Source organism: Colletotrichum lupini, chromosome 9 (genome assembly GCF_023278565.1).
Source record: "Colletotrichum lupini chromosome 9, complete sequence".
NCBI lineage: Eukaryota > Fungi > Ascomycota > Sordariomycetes > Glomerellales > Glomerellaceae > Colletotrichum > Colletotrichum lupini.
Window position 1 is genome coordinate 3,577,308 of NC_064682.1, and position 14,941 is coordinate 3,592,248.

A 14,941-nucleotide genomic window follows, 5' to 3' on the forward strand; every position below is an offset into this window, starting at 1 on the left:
CACTGCTAAGACCGATCTGAACAATGAGCTCGAGATGTCTCAACGACGACTCCCTCGGGCCTAGTGTTCAAGGCTGCCGCGGTGATTTTGATTTTACTCTTCGGTTCGAGAGGATATTCTTAGCCATCATCCCCGCAGCCGTTTTTATCGCTCTCTCACTTCCGCGCGTTGCCTACCTTGCTCGCAAACCGCGCATCGTTGGTGCCAAAACATTTCAAACCGTAAAATTGGTAGGTGACAGTAGTCCATGGGGACAAACTTCATCTGAGACTTGGTTCTAAATTTCCCTTCGTCTAGGCCATCATAACAGTATTTGCAACGCTGCAATTCGCAATTCTCATTCTACAGACAACTTCCAGTGGCTCGCGCATAGATGGGTTTGCCGCCTCGGCCTCAGCTCTCGGCTTCCTCGCCGCTCTTTTCATGGTCGGATTATCGTACGCCGAACACTCCAGAGCACCTAGGCCCTCGTTGCTTTTGACCGGCTACGTTTTTCTCCAGATTCTCTTTGACATTGCTCAAACGAGGACGTCATGGTTGGTAGCTAGGACTTTCTCAACACAACTGTTCGCAAGACTGTTCACGGCCTCGCTGGTGATAAAGCTTGCCATCCTCATCATCGAGGCCCAGAGGAAATCACGATGGATTCGCTGGACCGCCGAAGAACATAGCCCGGAGGAGACAAGCGGCTTGTTCAGTCTAGGCGTCTACTGGTGGCTCAATCGCCTCTTCCTCCACGGTTATCGCAACGTCCTAAAGATCGGCGACTTGTATGCTCTCGACCGTGGCATGATAGCCGAGACAATGCAAATCAGTCTCGCTCAAGAACTCGAGAAGGGCAAGAACCGCGGCAAAAATCACGGGCTCGCAAAAGACCTAGCCAAGGCGTTGGCTGTTCCTCTACTTTTGCCTGTCGCCCCACGGATCGCCCTCATCGGATTCAGCTTCAGCCAACCCTTCTTCATCCAAACTCTTCTCGAGTACCTGCAAGATGACAATGCGTCAAATAACATGAGCTACGGTCTTATCGGGGCTGCTGTTCTGATCTATACGGGGATCGCCGTCTCCACGGCTCTGTACTACTACTTTCAGCAGCGAGCCTTGTACATGTCTCGGGGCTGCCTATCAGCAATTATCTACAAGAAGACCACCGAAGCCGCGCTCACAGACACCGGGGATGCGGCGGCAGTGACTCTCATGAGTACTGACACCGAGCGTATCGTCCGTGGTTTCTACAGTCTGCACGAAATCTGGGCCAACGTTATCGAAATTGCACTTGGATGTTGGCTACTACAGGGCCAGCTCGGTACAGCCTTCGTCGCGCCTCTCATTGTCATTCTCGTGTGCACCGGCGTCACCGCTGCCGTAGCCAAGTTTACCGGTGAGCGCCAGTCTCGCTGGATGGCTCAGATTCAGAAGCGCGTTGGACTGACTGCCAATGTCATTTCCAACATGAAGTACTTACGCATCTCCGGCATCACGCAGCCTGTCGCAGAGTTTGTCCAGAGAATGCGCGTGGAGGAGATGCGCATCGGCAATCAATTCCGCTGGCTGATCATCGTCACGGCGCTTGCTGCATTGGCTCCGAGCATGCTATCTCCCGCAATTACGTTCGTCTTCGCGCAAGAACGTCTGGATACTACGACCATCTTCACATCCTTCTCATTCTTGGTCCTTCTCAACAGCCCATTAGGCCAGCTTTTCCAGTCTGTTCCGACCATCATCGCGGCGTTTACTTGTCTTAATCGGATTCAAAAGTACATTGAAGGAGAATCACGCATTGATTTCCGGCAATCTGCCCATCCTTCGGCATTCCAGGAGAGGTCGTCCGAGGAGAGCCCGTTTCGCGACAACTCGGATGACATTTCCCTGGAAACGGTCCCGGATCGGAAAGACTCCGAATTCGGCAGCTCAAGGCCAGCGATTTCTCTTGTTGATGGCAGTTTCGGCTGGACGGCGGATAAGATGGTGCTCCAGAATATCACGGCCTCTATCCCGGCCGCTCAGCTCACCCTCGTCGTTGGGCCTGTAGCATCAGGAAAGTCCACCCTGTGCAAGGTTCTCCTAGGTGAAGTGCCATTCAACACCGGCTTGGTCTCTGTGCCATCACGCAACGCTGCCATCGGGTACTGCGAGCAGAATCCGTTCTTGTCAAACGGTTCCATCAAAGACAACATTGTCGGATGGTCGACTTTCAACCAAGCCAGATATGACGAGATCATCGACGCATGTATGCTCCAGACGGACCTTCTGCTTCTCCCCTATGGTGACGATACGAAGATTGGAAGCAACGGGATCATGCTCAGCGGTGGACAGAAGCAGCGCGTGTCACTAGCGCGTGCACTGTACTTAAATAGCGATCTCCTGATTTTTGACGACATCCTAAGCGGGCTTGACAATGACACAGCGTCTGAAGTCTTTCGGAGGGTGTTTGGGCTCGATGGTATCATTCGCCGACGGAAGTCAACAGCAGTACTTTGTACACATGCCATCAAGTATCTGCCACTGGCAGACCACATCATCGCCTTGGGCACGGATGGAACTCTTGCCGAAGAAGGTACTTTCGCCGACCTGATGCGCGATAAGAAGTATGTTGCCAGTCTTGGGGTGAAGGCTACAGACTCTGATACCGATTCCGACTTCGGGTCTGAGACTTCCAATAAACCCACCACCGGTCAACCTCCGAAAGCGAAGCGTGCTCCGGCCGTTGCCGACGAGATGATGGAGAAGTCGAGACAGACGGGAGACGTGAGGGTCTATGCCCACTACTTCCGTAGTCTGAGCTTAACGTCAACCGTCATCTTCGTTCTCTTCTCCGCATCATACTCCGTGTGGAACCAATTTCCTACGATTTGGATGAAGTACTGGGCCGAAGATACCCTTCACAAGAGCAGTGGATACTATGTCGGATTGTTCGGCCTCTTCAAGGCGTTGCAGCTCGTTTCTCTCATGGTGGCAGGTGTTGCCTTGATCATCTACATGACCACTTCCTCCGGCACCATTCTACATCAGCAAGCGTTGAAGACTGTCATCCACGCGCCTCTCACATTCTTCACCACAACAGACTCTGGCGTCATCACAAATCTCTTCTCCCAGGACATGACACTCATCGACAACGAGCTACCGATGGCGCTGCTTAATGCTGTGCTGGCCGGATTCGAGTCAATAGGTATGGGTGCTGTAGTCGCCGTTGCATCCCCCTACATGGCTGTTAGCTATCCCTTGTTGATTGCTTTCTGCTGGATCATCCAAAAGTTCTACCTTCGGACTTCTCGCCAGCTACGACTCCTGGATCTCGAGTCCAAAAGCCCATTGTAGTATGTACACGAAAGACAAGGCGGTTACAGAGTATCTGACTAACAGTTGCTAGCACGCATTTCCTTGACACCATAAAGGGCGTCGCCACGATACGTGCCTTTGGCTGGGCACACAAGGACATTGCTCACAACCAGCACATGTTGGATACCTCGCAACGACCGGCATATTTACTCGCCATGATCCAGCAATGGCTCGTCGTTACGATGCAACTCATGGTGGCCGGTTTGGCCGTCGTTCTTGTGACCCTTGCCACCCAGCTCCGGGCCAACTCGGGCTTCACTGGCGCCTCTCTAGTCACTCTGATGTCGTGGGGCGAAACCCTTTCATCACTCGTCCGGTTCTACACCCAGCTCGAGACTTCGATCGGTGCCGTTTCTCGTATCAAGACCTTTTCCGAGAAGGTTAGCCCTGAAGACCTGGAAGGTGAGGATATCGAGCCGCCTGAAGAGTGGCCCGAGACTGGGCGCATCGAGATCCACGGCGTTTCTGCCTCATACAAGTAAGTTGAGCCCAACCAGTTTGTGGACGGCGCTGACAATATGGAAAGCAACGAACAGCAAGCAACATCGGATGGTGCGACAACTCCTCCGCATCTCGCATTGAAAGACCTCAATTTCTCCATCCAACCTGGCCAGAAGGTTGCACTATGTGGCAGAACGGGAAGGTAAGTTGCCTTTTGCATCGGACTGCCCAGGAAGTGTGTGAATGCTGATCTCACTTCCTTAGTGGCAAATCATCTCTGATTCTTCTTCTCCTCCGGCTTCTGGACCCGGTATCGTCCTCTCCAAAGAACATCGAGATGGACGGCATTCCCTTCCACCGCATCGACCGCTCAACTCTCCGCCGCCGCATCATCTCCGTGCCCCAAGATGCCGTGTTCCTCCCCGATGGCAGCACCATAAAGGCAAACATCGACCCTTTCAACGCAGCCACAGACGCCGAGTGCTTCTCAGTCCTCCGCGCTGTGCAACTCGGCACCTTTGTCGAAGAGCGCGGTGGCCTGCGCGAGTCGATGAGCGCAGACAGCCTCAGCGCGGGACAGAAGCAGCTCTTCAGCCTTGGGCGAGCGATCCTGCGACGCCGGGTCAAAGACGCCAAGTTCAAGCGGCGCGGCGGCGGGATCTTGTTGTTGGATGAGGTCAGCTCCAGCGTCGATCACGCGACGGATAGGTTGATGCAGGAGATTATCAAGGAGGAGTTTAGGACGTATACGATTGTGATGGTGTCGCATCGCCTAGACATGGTGATGGACTTCTTTGATGCGGTGATCGTCATGGATCAGGGGCGCGTCATGGAGACGGGCAGCCCCAAGGAGCTTGTTGAGACGGAGGGGAGTCGGTTCGGTGAGCTGTGGGCAATTGAGAATCAGGGACGGTCGAGGGATCCTGTCAGGTAGCTATGGGTCTTGGCAGAGGCATCACTGTAGGAAGCGAATGATTTTGATTAATAAAGAAGATGTTCTGGTATGACAGTCCTTGAAAATGGGAGAGAACATTCAACATAGGAGACAATATTAACACGGGAGGGGATCGATGCGGTACGCGGGGCCAGGCAAAGAATGAGCATCTTCTGTTCAGCATTTTACCCCAATTCCGTAGCAAACACTCGGGAGCAAACATCCTCTGTTTACCCGTCCAAATCCTGTAAGTATCGTCAAAGAATGAACCTCTTCTGTTCACACATCCCAGTCCCACAAGTCATATCGATGAATGGGCATCTTCTGTTCACTTGTGCTGTTTGTTTCAATTCTATAAGTAGACACTCAAGAATGAGCATCTGGTGTTTCCTTCCCTTGCTTCCATAAGAAACCACACCACGACCACAAAGCTTGACCTTTATCATCCTCTCACTACGAATCGATTCCAGTTTCAAAACTGCAGCATGGCCGCGGCATCGCATACTTAAGTCGACCCACCCCCTTTTGGCCACCCCCCCCTTTTGGCCACCCCATCAAAACATAGTATCAAAACATCGCCACCAACTATACTTAATTAATTAACTATCTTTTACTACTATAATAATATAGTTATTATTCTCCCTAGGTAATTCGACCCCTGCGAGTTAACTAGGACTAACTAAATAGTTACTAAAGTCTTCTTAAGCTCTTTATATATCCTAGATATTCGCAAACCTAGTATTTAGGTTTATTAATATACTCTTCTTTTTTTACGGCCTTAATCGGTTAACTTTAGCTTCTAGAACTCGAATATAGTACTAAGATATTACTAAATAGTAGGCCTGCTTGCTAAATACCTTTTTTATCTTTTTAAATAGTAGTCGTTAAGTATTATAGTCTAGACTGAGCTCTATAAACAACTTTAACTAATCGCAGAGCTTGCTAGCCTTCTTAAGTATTAACTAGTTAATAATAGACGCCGCTAATACCTAGTTAATAGCTTTTCTAGTATTACTAGTTACTTACCTAGTATCTACGGTCTTTTTAGTTAGTATAACTAGGTTAAGTAGGACTATTAGATTAGTAAATAGTCTGGCTATATTAGGGGGATATAGTTTAGTTACTTTCTATTTACTTCGTATATTTAACGACGTTAGACTAGCTAAACGAGCTTTTTAGTAGTAGCTTAAGAAGTACCGCTTTCTAACGATAGTAGAATTATTTACTATATCCTCCTTACTAAGCTCCTTCTTATACTTAGACTTAATAGGTTTAAAAATAGCTATATTTAACGGCTAGAGGACATAGGAAGTATATAGTAATAAGAATAATAAGTAGACGTTATTTCTATAGCATTTTTATATAAATTCTATCGTCGTATAACTCCTATAGCTATTTAGAACTAATAGTCGAGGCTTATTAAGTATACTAAGCCCCCCAAGGGGGGGGGTCTTAGTCTATAATAAGAACACTATTTTTAACTATTTAAGGGCAGTCTTATTAGTTATTTAGCTATTATTTATTACTATAAACTCCTAACTAGTATAAGGGTTAAGTTTAAGTAGAAACTACTACTATTATACCGACTTTCCCTTATATATAATTAGTAGTTTAATAACTCGACTATTAGTAAAGATATACTCGATTATAAATACCTAAGTACGCGAACTAGGCTCTTTTTTTTATATTACTATAGTCTCTACTTTATTTAAAACTAGGCTATTAAATCCCTTGCTCTCTAGGATACTAGTCTTATTTATATTATACTTATTAACCTATTTAATATTACTAATCTCTAGTATATTAAGTAATCTAAATTATAACTTAATTATATTAGTAATAGCCCTATTTAGACGCCTCGAATTAATAATACGACTTCTCTAGACCTTAATTAATAAGTTCCTCTTTAAGAAAGCGTCTATCTATCTCTTCTTAAGAGGATTTATATCCCCCTAGGATCTTAGAACTTACTTAGTAAATTCTATAAGTTATTTATAAGTTAGTATAACGCTTAAATTATACTAAATACGAACTTACTAAGCTAGCTAGTCTTCTTACTATAAAAGAAGCCTCTAGAGGTCTATAAATACTATTACCCTCGTCTAGTAGCCTCTCTTATAATTACGAAGAGTTAACCTTAGAACTCCGAACTTAATCGAGGCCTAATTAACTAAGAGACCTCTTTTAATAGCCTTAAGAGCCCGAATAACTTTATTTTTAGTATACGAGACTATTATATATCGATAAATAAGTATATAAAAAAGAATTACATTTGGACGATTTTTGTAATTGTTATAGTAGTTTGAAAATCGTGGGTAGGGTTTTAATGCGGTGGCTGGGATAGAGAAATGGGGTGGCCAAAAGGGGGTGGTGGCCAAAAGGGGGTGGGTCGACTTACAGGGTTGTAGCCCTCGGAGATGATTTCCAGTTAAACATACGCGTCGACCCAGAGAAGCCAGAATTCCACCACGAAATTGTGGAGGGAAGTTCCGCAATCACCGCAATTGCAGCACATCGTTCCTGCTACACCAAAGAACTGGTGAATGCTTTAAGAACCGATAATCGCAGAAACCTCTTGACCAAAATCGACGTCCATGTGCAGGGTGGAGTCGGGAGGGACCATTATGGCCATATGGTGAAGTCTCTACTGGGGACAATGGGACCCAATACAGACAGCATCAAAGAATGCTATTTCAAGAGAACCAACGTCAACATCCACCTCATACGACCCAACGGAGAGGAACGAATTCGGTTGAATCCTGCTGAAACACTGGCTACATCCACCCAATGGATGGAAAATTTCAGCTTCATTCCCGAATCCGTTGACAAACGCGTACATAAGGTCTTCATACCAGGTGCGGTCGTCATTTCTACAGAATTTGAAGAGAAGGTCTTTGATTACATACTCAAGACTGCTGCACGCGAGCGTATGAAGGTCTGCTTGGGCAAGGTGCCTTCCTATGGTATTACCGAGGACCAGTTGAAACTCATAAATTATCTTGTGGTTACTGAGGAGGAACTTCAGATTTTCCCTCAATGCAGCCAGTTGGAAAAAATGTTTGAGAGGGGTGTAGAATTGGTTGGGTTGGGTGTAGAGCATGTGATTATAACCAAAGGACACACGAAAGCTACCTACTTCTGGAAGGGGGGGTCGAGTGCATACCTTTGTGATTTCAAGGAGAATCATCGCAAAGGCAATTATAATGCCATCGAAAGGTAAGCAGCTTTTCTCCCTCTTCAATGTCTCCCAACTTCAACACTGACACAGGCGACAAGGGACACATTCACGGCGACATTCGCAGCGGGTATTACTGAGCATCGAGCTGGAAACAAAGGGGCTGTGGATTCAGATTTTTTGGGTAAGTTAGTCAGAAATGCGTGTGCAGCTGCTGCGCTTGTTGGTTCGAGAGACGGTGCGCCACAGGATATCATTCCATGGTCTGAGGAGATCGAGGCGTTTTCGTAGCCATACACTCATATGCTCCTTCATGGTATGCAAGGCCCGCGTCGATTTACTTTTCTCAGTCTCCTTTTTCTAGTCTTTTCGTTCTTCATCATTTCATGATTTTCTCTTCCTTCCCTGAAATATCTATAGATATAATGTTTTCCCTCCCTTTCTCGTCCTCTCGAAGGCCGAAATACTGTTTTTCTTACTATTTGTCTTAGAACCCCACCAAACAAAAAAAAGAAAAAAAAAAAAAAAAACCCCCACATCATTTTTAGACTATTAATCATTCATTATCATATTGTGAAGTGGTGGTAATGTTTGCAACTAAGTTGAGAGCCAATTGAAGAGACAACGTCTGTCAAATCTTTTGGCCGTGTCCGATCTTACAGGCTGGCTGAAATACGATGAGCAGCGGGCTTGACTTTCATGTTACCATCTAGCTTAAGCCATGGTGCTCAGGTCATCAGAAGAGCCGCCATTCAGGAAATTTGGCCTCCGGAATCTGTTTAGAGACTGTATGGACGTTGTATCGGAGTGTGAACGAGCCTGCGTTAGTGTCTCCTTTTGTAACACTTGACCAGTCAGGTTCCAGGAAAGCACTGGCGGTGAATCTTAACCGCCAAAGCTGCGTATCTTACCTGGCCGATTGTTGGCTACATGAGGCTCTGCATTGTAGTGTAAATAAACTTGCCCTTCTTTGTTCTGCAGCAGGGAGCAGGCCGTGGGCTATCAGAGGTGACCTGTCTTGGCAGGTATCACAGCCTTGTTGCTGCTTGCATGTATTGTTACCATTCTTAGCCTAAGGTATGATATTGGCGTACCTAGGTCTGGTGTCATATGAACAGTGCTACCGTGTTGCATAGCTAAGTGGCTCTCATATACTGATCTTCCCTGATTGAGCCCAATAGCAGGCCGTCACTGAATGATCGGAAAGGGTATTGACTTGTTGACTCTCTATAGTGTTGGTAGGCGACGTATGTAATGTACTAAAAGCTGTCCAGCAACAACATGAAGATGCCACACCGCTCCTTGGAGGACCATCTTTCGATTGCCCGACGGCTATAAGTTGTTGCCTCAATACACTATCATAAGGCCTCATGTCTGACACATTACACCACCTACCGCAGAGTATTCCATTCATTGAGACTAGTACTTGAGGTAGGATGGGGTGGTCTCGTAAGTCACAATTGGGAAGCGTTGAATGGAAAGTGAGCGAGCGCCCTGACTTTACCGTTATCATCGCAAAAAGTAACGGAAAGACTCAGCCAAGAGCTTGTTGAGTCGGTAAGGAGTCGGTCAGATGAGCTCTGGGCGATTGACATCCAGGGGCTAGGGAAAATACGCGTAACACGAACATTACCAATATGGGGAGACATCAACACCGTGATGGACAGAAGTTTTGACTACAAGAAAGGGGCTCTGCATTGGTATTGAACTTAGTCCGGGAGTCATGTTGGAGGTGTCCCATCCAGGTCTGAGGTCGCAATTTCTTTGAGCCGCGCAGACATGGACATCCCCGGGTCGATATGAGCACGGGCAGACAAAGAAGGAGGGTCTTCTGTTCAAACACTCCAGTCCTATTAATAACCATCACCGTCACGACCGGCCGGTTTTACGATTCCCGACGTGCTAACATCAAACACCCTTACGATCGACAGTTACAGGATTGGACCCGAGATGAAGACCATCGCAGTTATTGGGGCGCTGGGCGTTGATCACATCATGATCGTACCCCGGTTTCCAAAGACAGGAGAGAGCATTAGAGCAAGTCATTCCGAGAAAGCCTTGAGCGGAAAGGGTGCAAACACAGCGCTCTCGACATACCGCTCCTGCCACCACAAGGCATCGCTAGGCAGGGGCGATGGTGCCATTCGAGTTAAGATGATTGGCAAGGCTAGTAAGGATCACTACGGAGAGGGGCTTAAGAAGAGGCTACTCGAGAACGATATCGATGTCTCTGGCCTTAAAGAGGTGCCAAGCTTATCATCCAGCAAACGCGTCGTCATGATCAATAAAGAAACCCACGATAGTCGGTGTGTGTTTAGCCCGGTGTCGGATTAGAAGTCTAATTCGACCGCGGCATACAGCCGACTGCGCAGGGGCCAATTAGGGGCCCTATTTACGATTATCGTAGCCAGCCTAACCTATAGTTAGAACCTCCTTTTTATACCTACTACGTAAATATTTAGATAATTTAATTAATCTCTTTATTAACTACGGTTCGAACTAACTACTTTATAATAGGGATACTAATACTAATTAGTAATTAAATTCTATTATCGTAAATTAGTAAGGTATTTTGCTACGTAAAAGAGACGACTTTTTAATACCGTATGGGATAGGAGATTCGTACTAATTAACCTTATAAAAATAAACGAAAAAGGAAGTAATTCTCGAATATTATATAGAATTAAGTAATCGTAGCCCTTTATTACTTATAAGAGGTCGACGTTTATTATATTAAACTATGTTAATTAACGGAACTACTTAAGTAACTAGCCTTTTATTATTACCCCGAGTAGCTTTTTTATTAAATAACTTTTCTACGGCCGGCCCGTAATTAGAAATTAACTAATTAAATTAATAAAAAGAAATACTTACGTAACGACTACCCGCTTAATTAATTAATATAATAAACGAGCTTAATAATATAATATAAAAGAGCACTGCGTAATTAAAAAAGGGGATCTCTAAACGTAAATATTTTTATTTAATAATAAAGGTAATTTTATAAGAGTTATTAAGCTAAGAGATTTATAGTATATAGGAAAGTTTATTATTATAAGGATTTTATAAGTACGACTTTAAGCCCGCGATTTAGATAACTTTTTTATAGCTCCCTTAACTACCCCCTAGGTATTACTTAAGAATATAATATAAGGGACGGTTTAATAAAGGAAGAGGGGATTTAGAGGTCTTAATAATATTAAGTTAAGAGTATTATAAATCTCGGAAATTAACTTAAAAAGAAGGCGGCTACCCTAAAGTAGTCCTACGACCTTTTATTAGAGTTATTATTAACTTAAAAAAAGGCTAAAAAAACGAGGATCTAAGGGGAAAAGAAAAGAATCTTTTAAAGGGCCGCTAAAGGGCTTTTTTTTATACTAGCTCCTAGCGCGAGATTACTAATTTTAAGAAATTAACTAAGTAATAAAAGGGATTATTAATAAGCGATAATTATTTAATTATAATTAAGCTATAAAAAAAACTACTTAAAAAATATAAAATAGGGTACCAAGAGGCCGTAAAAAATAAGACCTCTAAGGTATTTAACCCTACTACGTACGAGCAATAAGTAAGTATTTTTAATAAGTCTTTAAAATCTACGATTTTATAAAAAAAAGGGCTTAACTTCGTTAATTATACTTAACGGCCTATACGGTTTTTAATAGTTTATATAGCTCTTTTATAAACTACCTAGCGTTTATTTTTAACTATTCTTATAAAATACTACCCTAAAAGAGATAGGTTAGGGAAGGAAGCTATTTAGAAATTATAAAGAGCACGAGGCTTAAGAGGCTAAAAATATATAGGATAGTAAAAATTAGTAACTAGTAAAGATCCCGAGACTAATTACTATATCTTTTTATAATAATATAAACGTTTGCCGCTACTATTATTAAAAAGAACTACTAAAACTTACCTTTTTATATTAAATAAAAAAGAGGATCTTAGTAAATATAATAGCTAGCGATTTAGAAAGGTAATAGTAATTATTAAAAATAATAAAAACGAGAGTAGTAATAAGATAGTAAAAGGAAGTGGGAATCTCTTAGACCCCGATAAATTTATTAAGTAGCGAAAGTACGGATTTATTATAACTAGCGCGCGGATTAAATATATCCTTATTAAAATTAAATATACTAGCGACTATTAATATAAGTATAAGCTAGAGTACGACCCTTAGCGAGTTAAAATAAAAAAGAAAAGAACGAAACCCGATCTTAAATAGATACCTAATCCCTTATAAGTAGGTAAATATTAACCCGGATTATTAAGGGACGTAGATATATAGAATTGCGAATTAGCTTAATAATAAGTAAATTAACGCAGTATTAATCTATTTAATTAAAGTTTATAAAAAAAAGGGGCTATAGGGGTAACCCCTATTTTACGAGATCGTAGACGACCTTAATTACTAACTAAATAAATAGTTTGCGAGCGTAAGCCTAGGAATTATAAAAGTAGTTAATAAATTCCTCTATAAGCGAGGGGTATTATTAGCGTAATTATAATTACGAGAGCTATATAAAATACTAATAGCGATAATTATAAAAGAGGAATTCGTACTATAGAACTAAGTATAAGTCAATAGAGCGTATAATCGCTTTAACGAATTTAAAAAAAGGGTAAACGACCTAGATTTCCTCCCTATAATTATTAATAAAAATCTATCGTTATAAAAGGATATACTAGGGTAAAATATAATGCTAGAAGTACGATAATTAATAATTCTGCCTATTTCGATCTATAACTTATTATTATTATTAATACGAAATTCGGCGCCGATTAGCTAATAAAAAAGGAGGTAAATAACCCGAAGTTATTAATAATACGTAGCGACGCAAGGATTATATATAAATATTAAAAATCTAGTAGTGAATACGAGGTAATTTATAAACCTTAAAAAGATCTTTTCGAAAGAGAAATTATACTCTAGGAAGAAGTATAAGGTTTTATAAGAAACCCTAACGATATTTTACGATTATTACGAAAACGTCGGAATTAGGGAATACTAGTACTATTTGGTAATTAATGTCGTATTTATAAGTAAAGCCTTTAATTATTATTACGAAGCGGTACGTAATCTCGATTAAAATGACTTTTTTAATATAATTAATATAATCCGAAGCCGCTTCGAGACTTACGATAGAAACCTAGAGCTCTTATTTAAGCTATAAGCAATTTCTTTTATATTTATAACTAGGATAATAGAGGGTAAATTGCGAGTAGAGATCCTTAAAGAGCTTATCGATCGAATTAATAAGTTAGTAAAAACCTAGCTAAATAAGGGGATAAATAAGCGGAAAGTTAAATATTTCTATATCGTAATTTAGCGTATATTAGAAATAAAAATAACCCTATACTAGGCACTCGAAAACTATAAGACGCTTTACTCGAGGCTAAGATCTAGTTTTAATATTAAAGTAAGAATACCGCACTAAACTTATTTCTAAGTATACGACGGCCCTTATTAATAATATTAAGTCGATCGAACGTATAATAAAAAAGGAAAAGAGGCTAAATATAGTAATTACTAATAAAGAGGCTTAGATTTGTTAAATAAATAGAGATTTAATTTATAAATAGGGTAATAAAAAAAGTAATATTATATTTATAAAAAGGATAGATATTAATTAAGTAACTATTCTAAAGAAGAGCGTACTAAATTATATAAATAGTATAAAAAGTCGAGGGTAGTAAATAATAAAACTAGCCCTCGTTAGTTTAACTAATTCTTTATTATATATAAGGGTAGATCTAAGGGTACAAAACCTAGCGACGGTAATTAAAATAGCGGCTTAAAATATATACCCCCTATAAGAAATTTAGAAAATAAAGAAGATCTTACCCCCTATATTAACGAATTAGATTATAACGAAATTAACGATATTAACTACTTTTTTTTTACCCCGTTAGCCTCTAGAGGATATATAAGGCTAAACGAATAGAGGGTAGTAGAAGCTTTTAATAAGTAGGCTTTTATTTATAAATAATAAAAAAAGGTCCCTTAAATAATAAATATAGAGGCGGCCAAAAGGGTAAATTTAATAGGGCTAAAGCTTATTTTTTAATAATTAAGGAGAAGACGCTATTTCTCTCGATATTTAAAAAAAAGGAATATAGTACTAAGTAAATCTAGGGGTAGCTAGAGGGGTCCTTTTTATATTACTTAGATCCTTTAAATATTAAGCTTATATAAGTATTTTATACGAGCGAAAGGTACAGCCTAGACGATTTCTATAGGATTATCCTAAATATTAGGGTATTATAATAATTAACTAAAAAAAAAGGGTAATTCTAGGTATTATAAAAGATCGCGCTAATAATACTTAATACGTTAACGGCGGGTATTACGAGGATTAGTTTCGGCCTAAGTAAGGAAATCGTTACCCTAGGTATAGTAAAAGTAGAGACGTACTTCGGAACGATAACTTTCTATATTTTACTCGTTAATACCCTATTTCTCTTATATCTAAAAGATATAAATTAACTAAGTATTATATTTAATAATACGAAAAACAGAATCTTTAGTAATAAGTACTTCGAAATAGTCGAACGATAATAGGGGTATACGTTTATAAAGCTTATTAACGATACGAAGTCGATTAATTACTTAACGAAAAGTAAGCTTAAAAAACTATACCGGAGATTTAGATACCCGTTAGTTACGAGGCTATATAACCTCTTAAAATAATTAGGTAATAATAATATTAAAATAGGGGCGCTAGAGTAGTTAATAAAAGTATACTACTAATACTAAATAAATGCGCAGAGCCTACGTAGATTTAAGTTTAAATTACGTAATAAGCTTAACTTTAACTAAGAAATCGTTATCGATATTTTCTATTTAAATAGTTAGCTAGTACTATATATAATTAACATAGCTATATCCTTTTAAGTAGGGTAATTCTTCTAGGATTTATAAGTAAAGATAATATAGGTAGCCATACGAAAAAGCTAGATTAATATATACTAAGGACCGCTAAATAGTATTAGAACCGACGCTAGTACTAGCTTAAAGTCGGTAAAATTTAGGGATAATGCGACGGCCTATA

General features: G+C 41.2%; 2 protein-coding genes across 2 annotated transcripts; both read left to right on the top strand.

Moving 5' to 3' along the window:
* Positions 1 to 23: 23 nt before the first annotated feature.
* Positions 24 to 8,180, top strand: CLUP02_16927 (ABC transporter; the record flags this gene model as incomplete). Its single annotated transcript, XM_049295844.1, has 11 exons — positions 24 to 230; positions 298 to 3,317; positions 3,371 to 3,817; positions 3,866 to 3,982; positions 4,045 to 4,661; positions 4,823 to 4,961; positions 5,007 to 5,048; positions 5,146 to 5,183; positions 7,123 to 7,930; positions 7,983 to 8,073; positions 8,139 to 8,180. 11 exons carry the CDS (start codon positions 24 to 26, stop codon positions 8,178 to 8,180), a joined length of 5,568 nt encoding a protein of 1,855 aa, XP_049152991.1.
* Positions 8,181 to 9,668: 1,488 nt separating this feature from the next.
* On the top strand, positions 9,669 to 10,223 carry CLUP02_16928 (uncharacterized protein; the record flags this gene model as incomplete). Its single annotated transcript, XM_049295845.1, has 2 exons — positions 9,669 to 9,682; positions 9,827 to 10,223. The coding sequence occupies 2 exons, from the start codon at positions 9,669 to 9,671 to the stop codon at positions 10,221 to 10,223; spliced, it is 411 nt and encodes a 136-aa protein (XP_049152992.1).
* Between the last annotated feature and the right edge of the window lie 4,718 nt (positions 10,224 to 14,941).